Source organism: Belonocnema kinseyi, chromosome 9 (assembly GCF_010883055.1).
Source record: "Belonocnema kinseyi isolate 2016_QV_RU_SX_M_011 chromosome 9, B_treatae_v1, whole genome shotgun sequence".
In the NCBI taxonomy this organism is placed as follows: domain Eukaryota; kingdom Metazoa; phylum Arthropoda; class Insecta; order Hymenoptera; family Cynipidae; genus Belonocnema; species Belonocnema kinseyi.
This window is the reverse complement of record NC_046665.1, coordinates 100,734,905-100,753,191: the sequence shown is the minus strand read 5'-3', so window position 1 is coordinate 100,753,191 and position 18,287 is coordinate 100,734,905. Positions and strand designations below refer to the sequence as shown.

The following is an 18,287-nucleotide window of genomic DNA, read 5'->3' as shown; positions in this document are numbered from 1 at the left end:
TTGTCCATTAGGGATTTCCCGCTTATTATGCGCATGAATCTCATGTCAATTGCGTTAATTTTACTCTTATTTTTTTCTTGATAAGTCCATGTCTCGCTACCGAATACTTTCTTGAAATTGTAAATTATTACAGATAGTTCAACTAACCACCTGCAATTTAAATCACTTAATTATCTTCATTAGAACTGAAGATAGTGCGCTCGTATATTTATTCACAAAAAACGAACAATTAATTATATTTTGTAAATTTTTCGACGGAAATCTGTTCAGAAATGTGTAATGTACTACCATGATTTTCTTCAGATTTTTTCTATTATTTTTTCAATAAAAAAACTATGCTTCAAAGTTCAGTGTTTTTTAAAGCTATCAAATTTCCTCACTTTTCATCAGATTTTTAGATCTGTAAGCTACAAATAATTTTTTCAAATATTACTTTTCGGCTCATTAACGTACAACATTTGCACCTTTAAAATGACACCTTTTTCATTAACCTATCATTTTTTCTTCATATATTTATTCAACGCCAAAGCCAGAGGACTCGAATTTTCTCGCCGATAGTAGATTTATAAACAAAATTTAAATTTCCTGAAAAAGGTATTCTTACTATTAAAACTGCACTAAATACTTATACTCAATATAAAAGGGAGGTTAAATATTATTAAATCCTTTAATCGAACATTTTTTGTACATTAAAAAATAATCAGACACGTCTAACAAAATATGATAACTGCAACAGAAACCACTAAATTACTAGTTTTTTCAAAAACTACGATTAATAACTACGACCAAATAAAGTGTAAAACTTCGGCTTGTTCTTGCAACTTTTGTGAATGCACTTGGCTTTCGTCAAGTCATTCTTTGGTTGATCGAAGGGAATGCAAAGACTCTTTGCTCCCATGGAAGGTGCTCCAGGTTCATCCCCAGCGTCTTCTCTGTAATAAATAATCATTTTTTAAATTTTCCACGATACTTTCAAAACAATTAAAAAAAATAAGTTAAAAAAAATTTAAATTTAAATATACAACCTCTAGAAAAATATTACCTAACACTGTCAGCCTTTATATTATCCTCGCAGGAAATGTCTCCACAGAATGGTGCAAGAATCAGATTCTTGCGATCCAGATGAGAACAGAAGTCTGCCCATTCATGTGCCTGCTTAATATGATTCGTCAATTCCTCTTGAGCCCTGTTCAAAAAAAGTAAAAGAGTTAGATGACACTCAAATTTTGTATGTCATTTATAAAGAGGAAAAATGGTAAAAAGTATTTACTTCTTAAACAAACTGGCATGAATCTCTTCCAACAATTTACTAACGGACGAGTACGCATCAGCTCTGGACTTCGTCAATCTTTCGGCCGTATCTCTTCGCACCAGAGTCACCTGCTTCTTTTCCAAATCCTTAGGTCCCAACTCTATTCTCAGAGGAACGCCTTTTAACTCCCAGTGATTAAACTTCCATCCGGGACTGTAATTATCTCTGTAGTCTCCCTTTATTCTTAATTTGCCCGATTTCTTCAATTCTTGCTCTAATTTTTCACATTCGGACATTAGGTTTTGTCTTTGTTCCTGTGTCGTGGAAGCTGTTATTCCACAAGGAACGACGACCGCCTGAATACAAGCGACGTTCGGAGGCAAAACGAGTCCTTTGTCATCTCCGTGAACCTTGAATGTTATTTATTTTTTACTTTTTACTATTTATCATTTAGAATTTTTACAATCGCAGACATCATAGCGCAGAAAACTAAAAATAGAGCGACTTTTCACGAAAATAGGGAAATATGTAATAAAGGAACAAATTATTTCAAAATAATATTACTGAACTTGCTATGTGGAATTTAATATGAAACGAATTTTCAACAAAATAGTTGATTTTTCAAATTAAAAGACGAATTTTTAACGGAAATTATGAATCTTCAATAAATAAAATAAATTTTTAACAAAGTAGTTACTCTTTAAACCACGTGGTAGAATTTAAAAAAAAATTCTCTGCGAAAAATGTGACAGCTGATATTTCAGACAAAAAGGACGAATTAAAAAAAAACCATTTTCAACTAAAAAGATGAATTTTCAACAAAATGCATGAATTTTAAATCAAATAATTGAATTTTCAACTAAAAAGATTAATTTTATGTCAAAAAAGGCGAATCTTCAACAAATTACAGACGTTTTTAACTTAATTGTCAAATTTTTACACTAAAAAAGATAAATTTTAAACTAAAAATGAAGGAGTTAAACTTTCATTTATTAGTATTAATTTTCAAGCAAAAAAATAATTTTCTACCAAACAGTTTGATTTTGTACACAATAGTTGAATTGTCAATCCAAAAAGATGAATTTTCAACAAAATGCATGAATTTTGAATCTAATAATTGAATTTTCAACTAAAATGATCCATTTATAACAACAACAAAGTTTCAGTTGAAACCAACATTAATAAAAACCATTCTCACAAAAATAGTTGCATTTTCAACCAAACAAGATATTTATCATAAATAAATAACCAGTTGAATTAAACCAAAAATAGAAAATTTTCAAAATAATACATGAATTTTAAACGCAAAATGATGACATCCTAACGTCAAATGTAATAGTTGGTATTTTAACCAAAAAATTGATTTTTAACTGAAATAATGAATCTTGAAACAATAAAATGAATGTTTAACCAAATAATTCCACTTTTAACCATGAAGTTTCATTTTCAACCAAGAAGATGAATTTTGATCAAAATTCATTAATTTTAAACCAAATAGTTGAATTTGTAACCAAATATTTAAATTTTCAACTAAAAATATCACTTTTGACAAAAAATAAAATTTTAGGTTCAAATGAATGTTTCTCAACAAACAAACAAAAACGGAAAAACAAACGAATTTTCACCAAAATTGTTGCATTTTCAAATAAAAAAGATAAATTCTCAAAGAGAAATATGATAGTTGATATTTCCAAAAAAAAACAAAATTTTTAATTTTAAATTAAAAAACCGTTAAATTCAACCAAAAAAAAATTTTTTCCCAAAAAAAGTACATTAAATTTCAACCATATAGTTTATTTCTCAACTAAAAAAACTCAATATTCAAGAAATAATGAAATTCAGTTAAATTCTCAGTTAAAAAATTAATTTCTGAAAAAAAACGAATTTTTATCGAAATAGTTATATTTTCAACCAGAGATGAATCAACCAAGGAAGATAAGAATTAGAACTTCACACGAAAGCGATAAAATTCTAACGAAATAGTTGAATTTTTAATAAAATAGGTGGATTTTCATATAAAAAATGGATTGTTTTTTAATACAGTGGAATTTTTCTTAAACAAAAAAAGTTTATTCTTAAATCTAAAAAGATGAATTTTTAACAAGAAAATAAATTTTGTACCATACAAAAGGAATTGTTAAACCAAAAGGGCGAATCTTCTATTTAAAAAGATGAATAATTAACAAATAAGTTAAACTTTCGACAAAAATAGATTACTTCTTAAAAAAATAGTTAAATTTGCAACAACAACAAAAACGATGTTCAACCAAATGATCGAAATAAAAAAAGTGAAACTTCAACCAAAAAGTGTTGCATTTTCAACCAAATAGTGGAATTTTCTAAATAAAAAATTGACATTTTTAGATTAAAATCAAATTTTAAACCATAATTTTTACTTTTAAATCCAGGAATATTCATTTATAACCAAAAATTTACTTTACCAAAAAAGAAGATTGTTTAAACCAAAAGGACGAATATTATATTCAAAAAGATGAATAATTAACAAAATAGTTGTATTTTCAACAAAAACATTAACTATCAACCTAAAATAATTAATTCTCAAACCAAAATTATGTTCAAACATATCCAATTTAAAAAATGATTGAACTTAAAAAAAAAAAAATTATAATCAAAAGGACCAAAAGGACAAACTTACTATTCAAAAAGACAAATTTGGAATAAAACCGTTAAATTTACAACTAAAAAGAAATGTTAACAAAATAGTCGATTTTTAAATAAAAAAGGTTCAATTAACAACTGTTCAACCAAATGATCGAATAAAAAAAAAGATTGAATTTCAACCAAAAACAATTGCCTTTTCAACAAAATAGTAAAATTTTTAACTAAAAGAGATAAATTTGGAACCAAAAATATAATGCTAGGCGTTTCAATAAAAAAATTAAGTTTCAAACAAAAATAATTGGATATCCTTATCGGATTCTATGAACTCAGTTAGCATTTAAGCAATAAAATTAAAAAATAGGGATATTTCTTGAAAACAGAGAAAAAAAGCATTCTTTTTCGTAAGGGGGAAAAGAGTGTACGAACCATTATCATGACACCAATTGTGCGAGTCGTCAGACCCCAGGAATTCTGATAGACAAACGTCTTTTCTCCTCCCTCTTCAGCTCCCTCGACTTGAATATCAAACATCTTTGAAAAGTTTTGTCCGAGATGATGACTCGTCGCACCTTGAATCGCCCTTCCACTCGCGGAAATAAAAGCCTCAACTGTAGTTGTGTAATCACCACCAGCGAATTTCTCCTTTTCGGTTTTTCGACCTCTAACTACAGGAATGGCAAGCAAATCTTCGTAAACACTTGCATAAATGTTCAAAATCGTCATAACTTCCTCATCGGCTTCCGCTTTGGTCGCGAAAACAGTGTGACCTTCTTGCCAAAGGAATTCCCTTGTTCGTAGGAAGGGTTGAGGATGCTTAAACTCCCATCTCTAAAAGGTGAAAGCATATGTTAAAAAAAAAAAACAGTTTAAAATATTTTTAATTATCAAAATGCTTGCTACAAAAGTCACAATTTCGAAATTCTCTAATTTTGCCTTACTTTTCCCTAACCAATTTTTCATTTTCCCTGACCGTTACACATTTTTCTTTCATGTATAAAAACATACTTGTACCTAGGACACCAATCATTTTAATGCAAAAAAAATCGTGTTCTAAATTGATTTTAATGACATTCAGTAACAACATGCATGCATACATTTATAACTTGTATTAGGTTTCATCAAATAATTGAATTTAAAAACTAAAAAATACAAGTTTTCAACCAAATAAATTAATTTTCATAAACAAAATTTTTAACCAAAATTATAATAGTTAAATATGCAGTAAAAGAGAGTGATCAACCAAAAATGTGAATTTTCAACCAAAAAGATTAAGTTTCAACAAATGAGACTAACTTTCTACAAAAAAATGATTAATATTCAATAACATACATTAAATTCCAACCAACTAATTGTATTTTGATACAAAGTAGATTAACTTTCGACTTTGAATAGAATAGTTAAAATTTCAGTTAAAAAATAAATAAATAAAATGAATTTTCAATAAAAATTTAAATTTCATAATTGATATTCCAACCAAAAAAAGATTTTTATTTTAAACCAAAAGAGTTGAATTCAACCAAAAAATACGAATTTAAAAAAAAGATGAATTCTCAGCCAAAACGGATTTCAACCAGAGTTGCATTTTAAATAACAAAAATTTAATATTCTTATACGATAACAAATTAATTAAAAATAAAATGAATTTCAAACTAATAAAAGAAAAGTATTAATTTCCATCCAAATATAATCAATTTTCCACAAACTAGTTCAATTGTCAACAAAATAGATGAATTTTTAACCAAGAAAGTCAAATTTCTACCAAAAAGACGAATATTCTACCAAATAGTACAATTTTCAAATAAAGCAGATAAATTTTCAAGAAAAAATGTAATAGTTAAATTTTAAACTTCAAAAATGATTTTAAAAAATTTTTTCCATCAAAAACATAAAGTGTCAACCAAGAAGATTAATTTTCTACCAAAAAATATACGTTTTTAACCAAATAAATGAATTTACAACAAATTAGTTGCATTTTTAACCAAAGAAATAAATTCAACTAAAAGCAAGAATTAATTTTAAACTTAAAAAAGATAAATTTTTAACTAAAAATGTAGTAGTTACATTTGCAGTTCAAAAAATCAATGTTTAACTAACAAAAAAAGAATTTTCAATAAAATAGTTCAATTTTTAACCAAAGAAATGAAATAAAAAAAGAATTTGTCATAAAATAGCTTCATTTTTAACAAAAATAATAAATCGTTCAGCGAAGTATTGAATATTTTGCAATATAATTTCACATTCATCTAAGTAGTTGAATTTTCAATCAAAAATATAAATTCTTAATGAAAAAATCTGAAAATTGATATTGCAAAACAAAAAGATTTTTATTTCGAACCAAAATCAGTTGAATTCAACCAAAGCGATGAATTTAAAACAAAAAAGATTAATTCCCAAGCAAGACGGATTCATTTTCAACCTGAGAGTTGCATTTTAAACCAACAAGATATATAATATTCTTAATAACAGATACATTTTCAAAAAAAAACTTCCTACGAAAACAGATGAATTTTCAACCAAATAGTGAAATTTTCAACTAAAAAATATCAATTTTCAACCAAGAAGAATCATTTTTCAAAAAAATAAAAATTTTAAACAAAAGACTTCAATTTTGAACCAAATAGTTGCATTTTTAATCAAATAAATCAATTCAACCAAACAAAAAAATGAATTTTGTACCAAATAGTCGAACTTTGAACTAACGACGATAAATTTGCAACGCAAACATGGAATATATTAATTTTTAACAAAAAAAAATTAATTTTCTACACAAAAAAAACTAATTTTCAACAAAATAGGTCAATTTTTAACCCAGAGATTTTTATTTTAAACACAAAAAACAGTTTAATTAAACCAAAAAGACAAACTTTCATCAAAACAATTTAATTTTCGACCAAGAAAGATTTTTCAGTCAGTAAAGATAGAAAATGTCATCCAAAATGTTCAATTTTCATGCCAGAAAGACGAATTTTCTACAAAACAATTGAATTTTACGTGCAAAATTTAATTTTAAACCAAATAGTTGAACCTTTTACAAAAATAATCAAATTTTTCAAACTATTTCTACAAATTTTTTTTTTCTAAATTTAACTTCATTAAGGTTGATGTCTTATATGTATCTTCGTTCCCTGAGTTTATTAATTCTTAGTTAGATTTTCTGCTGGGGGGGGGGGGGCACTGAAAATCGTAGGGTATCTTAGACTTGAGGAGAGGGGTTTGCAAGTTTTAAAAAATGCCCTAAGTAGTGTGTGGATGATCCCGAACTTCAACTTATGTTCATCAAGAATTCCCTGACTTCTTACAGGCTTTACCTGACATTCCCTGAACAGTTTAAATTCCCAGACTCGTAGCAACTCTGAATAAATATACCAAATTATAAATACTAACCACAACATTGTTCCACTGATTCAACTTAAGAGGCAAATCCCGATGAGAGGCAAGCCACTTCGCATAAGCTGGATACATAACAGTTTCAGAAGTTGGACGGATTGCAATCGGCTCAGCCAACTCGGAATCTCCACTTTTGGTTACCCAAGCAACTTCCGGTGCAAAATCAGCAATATGAGTCTTCTCCCTTTCCAAAGCCGCTTGGCACACGAAAATAGGGAAGTAGCAATTCTCGACACCCAGTTTCTTGATTTCCCGATCGATAAAATCTCTAATCACCTCCCAAATCGAAAAGCTCCAGGGACGAAGAATATAACAGCCGGATACGTTGTAATACTCAATCATCTCACTCTTCGTAATCACCTGCGAGTACCAATCGGGAAGATTTTCAGCCTTCTTCGCCTCAAGACCCAACCTGGTACCAGTTTTCGTATCATCTTTACTATCCTTCTCTGATTTCTTCAAAGCCTTATCGCTTGGTTTAGCACCTTTGGAATCTTTAGCTCCAGACTTTGGTGCATTTTCTCCCTTCTTTCCTTTCTTATCAGCTGGAGCAGTAGGCGGTTTCCATTCCTGCTCTGAAACTTTTTTGTACTCTTCTTTCAGAGTGAGGAGAGCCTTGACTTCTTGGTCAATTGCACTCTTCTCGGCTTTTGCAGATTTAAGCTCTCTCACTTTGTCGCCTTGTTGAGCGATTTTGTTCGATATTTCAGTGACTTTAGGGTCGGAAGTAGCGGCTGGTGCTGGAACGGAACTAACTGGCGTGTTTGATGGAGGTTTCCATTCTTGCCCAGTGACAGTTTTATACTCTGTCTTCAGTCTCAAAAGCTCTTTAACTTCAGGATCAATCGTCGCCTTATCAGCTTTCTGGGACTTCAGTACTCGCACTTTGTCTCCTTGTTTTGCTATCTCATTTGACAGATTTTCACCAGGATTACTCGCAGCTTTAACTTCTTTAACTTCTGTAACTGGAGTTGTCATACCCGGTTTCCAATCTTGTCCAGTTGCGGATTTGTACTCTGCTTTCAGTCTCAGTAGCTCTTTAACTTCAGGATCAATCGTCGCCTTATCAGCTTTCTGGGACTTCAGTATTCTCACTTTGTCCCCTTGTTTTGCTATCTCATTTGAAAGATTCTCACCAAGATTACTCGCAGCTTTAACCTCTTCAACTGGAGGCGTTACACCCGGTTTCCAATCTTGTCCTGTTACGGATTTGTACTCTGCTTTCAGTCTCAATAGCTCTTTAACTGCAAGATCAATCGTCGCCTTATCAGCTTTCTGTGACTTCAGTACTCGCACTTTGTCCCCTTGTTTTGCTATCTCATTTGAAAGACTCTCACCAGGATTACCCGCAGATTTAACTTCTTTAACTTCTGTAACTGGAGGTGTCATACCCGGTTTCCAATCTTGTCCTGTTACTGATTTGTACTCTGCTTTCAGCCTCAGTAGTTCTTTAACTGCAGGATCAATCGTCGCCTTCTCAGCTTTCTGGCACTTGAGTATTCTCACTTTGTCTCCTTGTTTTGCTATATCATTTGAAAGACTCTCACCAGGATTACTTGCAGCTTCAACTTCGTTAACCGGAAGCGTCGCACCAGACTTCCAATCTTGACCAGTTGCCTTTTTGTAATCGGCTTTTAAAATCGAAAGTTTCTTTGCTTCTTCGTCTATTTTATTCTCTTGATCCTGTATTTGAGCAAGCAAATCATTGACGTTCGTGTTCCACATTTTAGGAGCTGGAGTCGAAGCTTCGGATTTTATAGGTGCACCAGGTTTCCAATCGACACCCGCAAGCGATTTGTATTCGGCTTTCAGATTTAGGAGTGTTTTAAATGCAGCGTCAATCGTCGCTTTATCAGCTTTCGCATTTTTCAAATCTCGTACCTTATTTCCCTGGTTAACAATCTTTTCATTCTGCTTTTCAATAGCATCGTCATTCTGAAAATAAACAAACAGTAAAAAAAATTAATTTGAGGAGCGCTAATGTAATCAAGATTTGAGGTAGTGAATCGAGAATATATTTTTTTGAAATATCTATGAACTTAGCTCCTTTTTGTGGATATCGTAGCCAATTCTTCATCGATTTGCATAAAAAATACAATCAACAAAGTTTGTGAAATCAAAGTTTTCCAAGTAATTCAAAAATATATCTAATTCAAAAGGGGAAAAATGAAAACTGGGAGACATTATTATTATTTATAAAAACGAGAGAAAATCTCGCCAAGTTTTCATTTTTCTCCTTTTAATACATTCTCAAAAATGCTGTAGTTTTAGCAATTTAAAGAACATATTAAATTTCGATACCTTTTAAAATGATTTGGCAAACTTTGATTTCACAAAACTACATTGATTAGGGTAGTCTAAAAATTCGACTATCAATTTTTGCTAATCGATCCCAGAAAATCTGTCCATTTTTCGGAAAAGAAAATTTTCAATTTTTGTTTTTCAAGTTTTATGTCAAATCATGTTAAAATCAGTATTTAAAAAATTTCAACATTAATTATTTTGACTCGATAAGTGACGATATTCAAAGTATTTAAAAAATAATTTAACATTGTTTAACCATTTTTTCGGAGTAAATTCTGAAGAGTTAATATTTTTTGGGTTAAATGATATAATTAGTGAATATAAAAAAACAATATTTTTCATTTAAAATATTTTGCAATTGTTTAAACCATTTTTATTTGTATCAGTTTCTTTCCACCAAATCGTAAGAAGTTAGTATTTTCTTAAATTAAATAATGTTGAAAATAATATTTTAAAAGTTATTTTGGAATCATTTAAACAACTTTCATTGGTTAAAACCACTTTTGCTCCTATAAATCGTGAAAAATTGTTATTTTCAGAAATTAATTACTCATTTAATGAATGTAAAAAATGATAATTTTTGTAAATAAAAATGGTAAAAGAAAATTATTATTAAACAGAAAATTAAGTTATAAGTTCTGAGATAAGAAAATACTGAATAATAAGGGTCATAGTTTAAGAGATTCGTAAACATTTGAATTTTCTTCAAATTTTCTATGAAAAGCCGTGAGACAATGATTATTAATTATTTCAATAATTGAAAATTATCTACCATAAAAAATATCCCTCTTAACATATGCCGGGAAAAATTGTTTAAACGTATTAAAATTGTTGAAATAATTGCCAAATGTCGTTAAAAAATATATATTACTCTCAAAATTCGTTACCTATGCCATTAATTCCAGAAACTAATAACTTTTGACGACTTTAACAGGTTTTTAAAATTATTAGTTGAGTTGTTTTCTTTTTCAATTATGATATAATTCAATTTACAATGCGTAATTCAAGAAGTATTTCACATAACAAATTTTCAATTACAAATTTTTATTTTTAAGCGTACATTTTTAATGAAAGGAATTATAAATGCAATGATTATTAATTATTTGAATAATTGAAAACTATCTTCTACCAAAAAAACCTCACTCTTAACAGTTACCGAGAAAATATGATTTAAATTAATTAAAATTTTTGAAAAAGTGGACAAATATCGTTACCTGTGTCAGTAATTCCAGAAAATAATAACTTTTGACGATTAAAAGGAAAAAACTGATTTAACAAATAAAAATTGTTTAAATAATTCAAAATTAGTTCAAAATACATGGAAACTTGCTACTTATCGAATAAAAATAATTAATGAAAAACGAACAGAATTGGGGGTAGAGATCATTTACGAAAAAACCAAAGTTAAATTTTTACAGATATAAATGTTGACCACTCTAATGATGATTTTACCGACAACTCTTTACTAGGCGGAATTTTTGCATCGTAGATCTTTTTAGTGAAATCAAATATTTTAATTCATACTTTTCAAATAGAGTTGGCAAATTGGAAATTGTAGGTTACATATTCTTTAAAAACAATTGGATTATAAATAATAAATAATACAATGAATAGAATAGACTGGTAGTAGAAGTATTTGACTTTTTAATATTACCTTTCACAAAATAATTTGTTTATTATACTTTATGCATGATTTTTTGACATATGGGAGCAGACAACGTGGGCTGCAAACCATATAGGTACAATAAGTTCCTTTCTCTTTCCAAAGAGTGGGGATAATAAGAAAAACGGGGCATCATAATATACTGCGCTATACCACAAATTGTAGACTCAAGAATGAAGAATTTCGAAACTTGAAGAGTAAGCAGAAATGAAAAAAAATGCTTTGTCGATGATTTCAACATATTCCAAATTCTCAATTAATCTCTGAAGAATAATTTCACCTTTTTAGAATTGAATATTTGAAACAATAATTACAAAAGGCGTTCAAACTTTATCAGCTGGCCGTTTTAAGCACAACAAAATCATTAAAAGTAAAACTCTTGAATTTTTAACTTTTAAAATTGAAGTTTAAATTAAATGCATTTAAACTGACAAATCCTTTGTATATTTTATAAATTTTAGAGTTCAAAGATGCAGATTCATTACTAAAAATATAAATCTACGTTATCATTTCAATTCTCTAAATTAGAGAATCAATTATTGAATTTAAAAAATTTCAAAATTATATCATTTTAAGCAATTTCAAGCTAGAAATATTACAAACTGAAAAGTTATATATTTTTTATAAACTGAACACTTCTTAAATAAAAATAAAAATAATTTTTATTTTTAATAGTTTAAAAATCCTTCAAATGCTTCACACTTTTATTTCAAAGTCTTGAAAAATCTACAAGTTGTTTTACTTTTTTCACAATTTAAATGATCTTTGAACGTTCCTCAAAACTTCTAATGATCTTTATGAATGATTCGAATTTTTCCCACAATTTTTTTAAAATCCTGCCAAATAAAAAAAACCTAAAAATATTCCTAATTCATTTTAAAATTTTTTTTAAATATTTCTAAATGTTTTTCAATATTCACATGAAATTATTTTTTCAAAATATAAAATCATTTTGTATTTTTCTAGGAATCTTGAGGAAATGTTTTCATTCTTTTAAAGTCTTACGCAGTTCTTAAAAATCTGCCAAATATGCACCGAAATTTCGGTACGAATAGTCGAATTTTTCGGTACATATAGACACTTCGTTTAAATTATTTGAAATCATTTCAAATTTTTAAATAATTTAAAAATTTTTTTAAATCTTTTCAAAAATTTCTTCAACTGACTCATTTTTTTTCTAAGAATAATGAGTCTTCAACTGTTATTTATACATCAAAATTCAACAATTTGACTTACAAATTAAGTTTTTAAAAATAGAACAATTAAAATTGTAACGTTCAAAGTTTAGTTTTTTTGATTAGTTTTGAAGTTTTGAATATTTAATATCTAATTACTGGTTTCAAATGAACAGTTAAATATTTCCAAATATTAATTAATTGTTCTTTTTCTCGATTAAAAAATTTCAAATTGAATGATTTAAAAATGGAATATTTTAGACTAAAATAATATTTGAAATTTAATAAAAACCTTTAATTATAAATATAATATTTTGAATTTTTAAAAATTGAAAATAGTTTATAAGGTTTCAATCGGGCGTTTACATTTGTTGAACTAATAAGACTTTTCAATGGACACATTTTAATTTTTTAACATTAAAATCTGGAAATTTGAAAATTGTGAACTGATTCCCAATCGTCTTGTAAAATCGATGCACAGTTTAATTTTAAAAATCAAAAATTAACTTGTATTTACAGTTGATCAACTTAAAATATTTTTTATCTAAAGTTTTCGATTTAAAACGCTTCAAGTTTTTAATTGTTTACGTATTTAAAACTGCATTTTAAAATTCTTTTAATTAATATATACGCTTAAAAATTAAAATGAAAAATGATTAAAGTGAATGATTTTTGACTAGCGTATTCTAAATAGAATAATATCATAATTAAAAAAGAACTTGAAGGGTTTTATACATATTTTCGCAAAAATCTTGAAAATAACGGGAGAAAGAAAAAAGTAGTGACAAACGACATTTTACTAGAACTTTTTTAAAGAAAAAATTTTGTTTCTTTCGAGTTTTTTTATATATTGTGTCGTTTTGGCATAACATGCGAATTTGTTTTCTTGAAGAACAAAACGTTGGTGTTTTGAGTAAATTGAATGAACATTTTTAGAAAAATCGCCGTAGTTTTTTCACTTTTTAAAAATTTTTCAACAAATTTCGAAAGATGACAAGAAATTAGATCAGAACCAAAAATAAAAATACGTACATTGGATTAAAAAAATATCGCATTGTTACCAAAAACTGATTAAAATCCTACCTTTTGTTTCGATGGCTGAATATTTTTTTCCGCCACGCTGCTTGCTGATTGAGCAATAGGAGAAGTTGTATGTCCATCAGGAATATGAAACAGAATTAGGGGTTGTTCTCGAGATGAGTAATTGTTTGCTGGAGCATAAGGCACATCGCAACGGAAGAAACCTTTCCTCTGAAGTTGAATTATTTCTCCTTGCTTAACTCTCTTCAACTCAGTTTCTCCCACAACCTGTACTTCTTTCTGAAATCAAAAATTTTTAAATCAGAAAAAGAATTGAGTGAATTTTAGCGTAGCCGTTTTAACAGAGGAAAAAATTCCCGGTCATTAAAAAATAGTTTTTACGAAACACGGTTAATACAATGTCCTTTCTTTTTCAATAATTCATTGCATCAACCATTTTGTTTAGGTAAAACGGATTTTATTACATTTTTACTAAAATTTAAGAACGTGAGAACAATAATTAAAAAATATTTTAATATTTTCTTGGATCACACCATTTCAAATCAGGCAAGTTCTAAACTGCAAGTCATAAAATTTTTCATCAGAGAAATATTGTTATTTTTTAAAATAAATTAGGCGACCTGTATTTTTCTAATTTATATGATAATATGATAACGTTTGGTCAAGATTATAATAGCAAAAAACTAACAAAAAACCATACAAAAATAATGTGTAGTTTTTTATGAAGATGTACTTCCTAAATTTTCAAGAGTTGCCAGAATTATCGGGGGGGGGGGGGGGGGGGGGGGGGGGGGGGGGGGGGGCAGAAATTTGTTGTGATAGGGAAAACCGGGAAATGAAAGTGAATTAGTTTTTTTACCGGGAATTTTACAAATTTTTAGAAGAAACTCTGTTCAAGTTTAATTTCAAAAGTTTAAAAAAACATTTAGTTGAATTATCTTTTTCAATTATGATATTATTCGATTTAGAATTCAAAATTCCAAAAATCATTTACTTAAACATTATAAATTTAAAATTATCATTTTTAAGCACACATTTTTAATTAAAACAACTTTTTAATACAATTTTGAAGACTCAAACAATTAAAAGCGTTGGTAATTAAATTTGTTTGATAAAAATTGAAGAATACTTTAAGTATTAAAAGAGTAACAATAAATTATTTGTCAAGGCGATTTTAAATCAGTTCAAAATTTAACAATTTTTAGATTTTAACGTTACAAATTAAACTGTTTCAATTCGAAAGCCTCAGCCTTAAAAAAATGCCTACTTCCGATCTTATTCATTTAAAAATATTGTTTCAGTCTAAAGTATTCTGTTTTTCAACCATTCAATTTGAAACTTTTTAAGTAAGAAAAAGAATGATAATTTTAATATTTAGCAATATTTGACTGTTCATTCAGGATAAGTATTTTCAAACAAAACAATCAGAATTAAACAATTTGAAACTGAATTGTTTAAAATAGAAAGCCTTAAATCGTTAACATTTCAAAAAACTTTCATTTTCAAGTGAAATTGTTGTATTTGTATGAATAAATCATAATTTAACACTTATTATTTGTAGAAAAAATCGAGTAATTTTAAGAGATATTAAGAAGTTTTGAAAAGATTCAAAATTAATGAAAGAATTGAAATGATTTCAAATAATTTAAACGAAACGTGTGAACCGCCAAAATCCGGCTTTTCGTGCCCAAATTTCGAAGCAAATAGACACGGTCTAATATCAAACAAAATATCGATTTTTGCAGATTTCAAAGAAAAAATTTAGAAGCTTCATAAGAATTTTTAAAGGCTTCAAAAGAATAAAAGCATTATTACGATTCCTAGGTACATTGAAAATGACTTTTTACTGATAAAAATTAATTTTAAGACAATATTTCAAAAGTTTGTAAAAAATGTGGAAGTTTTCAAGGAAATGTTTTTGATTTTACAGGATTTTGTAAAAATCTTAGGAAAAATTTTAATAATTTATAAAGATATTTTACAACTTCTGAACAAAATTTAAAAAATAATAAAACATTTGAACAAAATTATGAAGCTTTTTGAGGATTTGTAAACTACTATAAATAATTAAAATAATTTCTTTCGAATTAAAATTTATTTGTTTTTCAAAAGTCACATTTGCGGGTTGAAAATTCATCAGTTATGTAGAAAATTCGTAATTTCGGTTCAAAACCTCAACAGCTGGGTGGAAAATATACCTGTTTTTTTTTAATTGATTATTCTATCGTCTGATTTGGTATAAAATCAATTCTTTACATTAAAAATCAAGTATTGTGTTAAAAATTCATCTTGTTTGGTTAAATCCAACTGTTTTTTATTTTCAATTAAATTCTTTTGTTTGAAATATCAGCTATTACGTTTTTTCGTCGAAAAAAGTTAAGTTAAAAGTCAACTATTTGGTTGGAAGTTGAACTATAATATAGTTAATTTTAGTTTCAAATTCTTTTTTTTTTGTAAACTGGCAATTTTTTAAAATGAAAATTGGACTATTTTGTCGAAAATTTAACTGTCTTATACAAAATTCTTCGCTTTGGCTTACAAATTCAGAAAGTTAATATAGAATTCAACTATCTGGTTCAAAATTAAAACGTTTTTCAGAAAATGATGATTTTTTTTTTAAATTTAATTCTCATCAATAAAAATGGAACTATCCAGTTAAAATTTTCTTAAAAGAAATAATATAATAAAATTTACCTTGTTTAGTAGAAAATAATTCTTCATGATTGAAAATTCAACTACATATTTCGTTAAAAGTTCATGTATTTTGTAGAAAATTCGTATTCCTTGGTACAATATCAATGTTTGTTGTTCTTTAAAATCAAGTATTTTGTTGAAAATTCGTCTATTGTAATTAAATTTAACTGTTTTACATTTTTATTATTAAAAACTTTTTTGCTGAAATATCTACCATTACCCTTCACGTTTTTGGTTGCAAATTCTTTTCTTTGTTATTAAAAAGTAATTTCTTGAAAGTGAAAGTTTTACTAATTTGTTAAAAAGTACTCAGATAGAAAATTTAACTGTTTTATAAAAATATCGTCGTTTTGGCTTACAAATTCAAAAATTTGATATCAAATTTAACTATTTGGTACAAAATTAATTGTTTTTTGTAGAAAATCAGTTTTTTAATTAAAAATTAAATCTGCTTAATAAAAACTTTACGACTCTTTTTTTGATTAAAAATCGACTATTTTAAATTAAAAAATTCAACTATTTAGTTTAAAAAGTTGAAAGTATATATAATTTTTCACGATAAAAAAGAAACTACACATTCTATCAAAAAATGATTAATAACAAATCTGTAGATCTTTTTTGGGTTAAGAATTTAATTTTTCGATTTTTAATGCTGTTTTTTACGGATAAAACAAAAACTACGCGACTTATCATAAAGTGAATAATAAAAAATTTGTACATCTTTTTTGGGAGCATAATTTTTATCCATTCATATTTTGTCGTATCTTGCATAATCTGTCCGTAAAATGGAATTTTTCATTATTTTTTGTGCCGTCAAAATTAGAATTTTTATTTTCTTGACTTTTTTCTTATCGTGTGTTGTTTAGGTTAAAATTTTCGTTTTTTTTTACATCTTTTAAGTTGTATAAACTCTAGTAATTTTTTTTACCGAAAAAAGTCATTAGGAAAAAATGCTCATATAACCGTACAAACAATTTTTTAATCTTGAAAAAAGTGGACTCAAAATTTTTCAAAATGCGCTCACTTTTTGAATTTGTATCCAAAATGAATTTTGCTAAAAAAAACTTAACTTTCAGTTTTCGACACTAAAAGAGTTTACCAACGGCCAATTTAACAGATTACTTTTTTCAAATATGATGTTGCTCACAGACAACCAGACATACAGACAGGCGCATTCGTAAAAAACTGTTTTTCGGATTCAGTGGGTCTTCTTTGGTGAGAATGTAAGAAATAATATAAATTATTAGAAGATTTGAAATTACCCTTGTTTCCTTCGCGACATAACTCTTAAAATCCTCATCCTTGCCGAGAACAGGTTTACTGATGATGTGATCAAAGTAGACAGCATAACAAGGCACCAATTTCGTTTCTGCTGAATCTTTAGTCTCACTTTCTGGTGCAGAGAGCCACGTTAATTTCACAGTATTCTTGAAATCTTTATTCTCCAAGTTCAGCGAAGCCTCGACGCTAACAATTGATCCCATTTCCTTCTTCACTGTTTTTATTAAGAGATTTCCCCAGTTTATAAAAGTGGCATTTTGCCCCTCGACTAAAGCCTCAGCATCTACTTTTTCTATAAGGATGTTCGGACTGATTCGAACTTTTTTAGTACCTATCGATGGATCCTTTGGATGATTCTGGACGGTGATCCAATCATTCTTAGCTCCTTGGACATTAACTGGTACGAGTTCATCCGAGTTCAAAGCAGTGTATCTGTTAAAAATCGATGATGATGAATAAGAAATAAATTAAAATTAATAAAGAGTTTTCAAGTCAGGGTGTCTAGCAATTCTTAGAAATTAAGTTCCAGGTCTTTCCCAGGTTTTCCAGGCCAAAAAATCAGGTCAACTTTCAAACAGTTGTCTAACTGATTTAAATTTAAAGCTTTTATCGATGAATCGTTCAAATACTAAAGTTTCTTTTATATTTGAGAACGAGCACTTCTTTTCTAGATATTCAGGATACTAATCACACAGGCAACCTTAATTTACATAATTAATTACTACTAAACGACAGTATAAAGTTATAATTTAGGGATACTCTAAAGGCTTCACAAGTAAATTGAAAAAGGCTTTCTTAGACCAAATTTTCACAACGATTTATTAAATCATTGACTTGAAACTCTTTCCCTTTTTATAAGGAACTCATT

General features: G+C 27.8%; 1 protein-coding gene across 2 annotated transcripts in view; it reads right to left on the bottom strand.

Annotated features, from left to right (window-relative positions):
- Window positions 1-652: 652 nt before the first annotated feature.
- The window catches only part of LOC117180763 (bifunctional glutamate/proline--tRNA ligase), a 41,584-nt gene continuing 23,949 nt past the window's right edge, over window positions 653-18,287 (bottom strand). Inside the window, exons 7-13 of one of the 2 annotated variants that reach the window (XM_033373259.1) lie at window positions 17,401-17,851; window positions 13,487-13,723; window positions 7,259-9,196; window positions 4,301-4,702; window positions 1,271-1,662; window positions 1,043-1,186; window positions 653-932 (exon numbers count right to left, since the gene is read on the bottom strand). In XM_033373259.1, coding sequence (XP_033229150.1) covers window positions 773-932; window positions 1,043-1,186; window positions 1,271-1,662; window positions 4,301-4,702; window positions 7,259-9,196; window positions 13,487-13,723; window positions 17,401-17,851 — 3,724 coding nt within the window. In that variant the 3' untranslated portion in view covers window positions 653-772. Of the gene's footprint in view, window positions 933-1,042; window positions 1,187-1,270; window positions 1,663-4,300; window positions 4,703-7,258; window positions 9,197-11,219; window positions 11,302-13,486; window positions 13,724-17,400; window positions 17,852-18,287 lie in introns of those variants that run through there. The other variant, XM_033373260.1, reaches the window with a different exon arrangement.